At 42.9% G+C, this 1,253-nt stretch overlaps 1 protein-coding gene across 1 annotated transcript; it reads right to left on the bottom strand.

Moving 5' to 3' along the window:
- LOC142007696 (olfactory receptor 51G2-like) lies at positions 1-1,041 on the bottom strand. Its single transcript, XM_074984379.1, has one exon. It carries the CDS (start codon positions 1,039-1,041, stop codon positions 1-3), a length of 1,041 nt encoding a protein of 346 aa, XP_074840480.1.
- Positions 1,042-1,253: the final 212 nt, after the last annotated feature.

The following is a 1,253-nucleotide window of genomic DNA, read 5'->3' as shown; positions in this document are numbered from 1 at the left end:
TCATGTCATCTCAAATGTAAGAATGTCAGCATGCAGGATGGAACAGGAGGCCTTAACCTGTGTTTTTGGTCTTCTATCTCTCCTGCAGTAGACAGAGTGTAAAAGATGGCAGTTGACGAATATCCTGACCATCTTCATACGGAGGTGTTTGCTTTTCACACTGTACACAACTGGATTCATCACAGGTGGGAAAAGTAGGTAGATGTAGCCCAGGATAATCTGAACCAAAGAAGAACTCCTTCCAAATCTATGCATCAAAGTTAGGCCAATATATGGCATATAGAAGGCAAGGACGGCGCAAAGATGGGAGACACAGGTGTTTAAGGCCGTGAGGCACTGTGCCTTGGATGTGATGCTCAGTACTGTTTTGAGGATCATCACATAAGAAAGGAAGATGAGCAGTGAATCCAAGCCTAGAGTTAAGAGTGTATTCCATAAACCATAGATTACATTGACTGTAACATCTGAACATGCCATTCTCATAACCTCTCCATGTGTGCAGCAGCTATGGGTTAGGATATTTTCTCGACAATATTGGAACCGCTTCAGGAGAATGGGTAATGGAAGATTCAGAGCCACTCCTCTCAGCACACACACCAACCACATCTTAGCTAGTCTCTGAGGTGTTAAGATGGAAGCATATCTCAAGGGGTCACTAATTGCGATAAGGCGGTCAAAGGACATGAACAGGAGGAAAGAGGACTCAGTGCATGAAAGTGAATGAATGAAGTACAGCTGGGCAAAACAGGCATCAAGGCTGATTTCCCTAGAGTTCAACAAGAATATAGGAAGTGTTGTCAGCATGGTGGTTATTGATAATCCAAGGTCTGTGACGGCCAACATGGAAAGGAGAATGTACATGGGCTCATGGATGCTTGCATCTTTTCCTATAACAAAGACAATGAATGAATTTCCCAGTATAGAAATACTATATATTAAGCAAAAGGGGAAAGAGATCCAGAGGTAGACAGTTTCCTGTCCAGGTATCCCAGTGAGAAGGAACACTTCATGTTCGAATCTGCTGTCATTGATAGCTGTCATAAGGTACTAGACAGGTCCGAGAAGTTTGATTCCTCCCTGGAAAGGAAAAAAGAAGAGGAGATTTAATGACATTTAATGATACAGAAATTCAGGATAGATCAGGCGGAACAAAATCTTGGATTTGCATCACGAACACGAAGGTTGTCAATGCCAGTGTGGATGAGATCTGCACTCCATCTATCGCTGTATGAACTGGACAGTTCCTGATGTTT

Source organism: Carettochelys insculpta, chromosome 1, assembly GCF_033958435.1.
Source record: "Carettochelys insculpta isolate YL-2023 chromosome 1, ASM3395843v1, whole genome shotgun sequence".
NCBI lineage: Eukaryota > Metazoa > Chordata > Testudines > Carettochelyidae > Carettochelys > Carettochelys insculpta.
The sequence above is the reverse complement of the archived record's forward strand: the minus strand, read 5'-3'. Positions and strand labels throughout refer to the sequence as shown.

Bases quoted from the DNA above. Each gene is read 5' to 3' on its own strand.
- LOC142007696 (XM_074984379.1), bottom strand. From the start codon at position 1,041: ATGACAGCTATCAATGACAGCAGATTCGAACATGAAGTGTTCCTTCTC.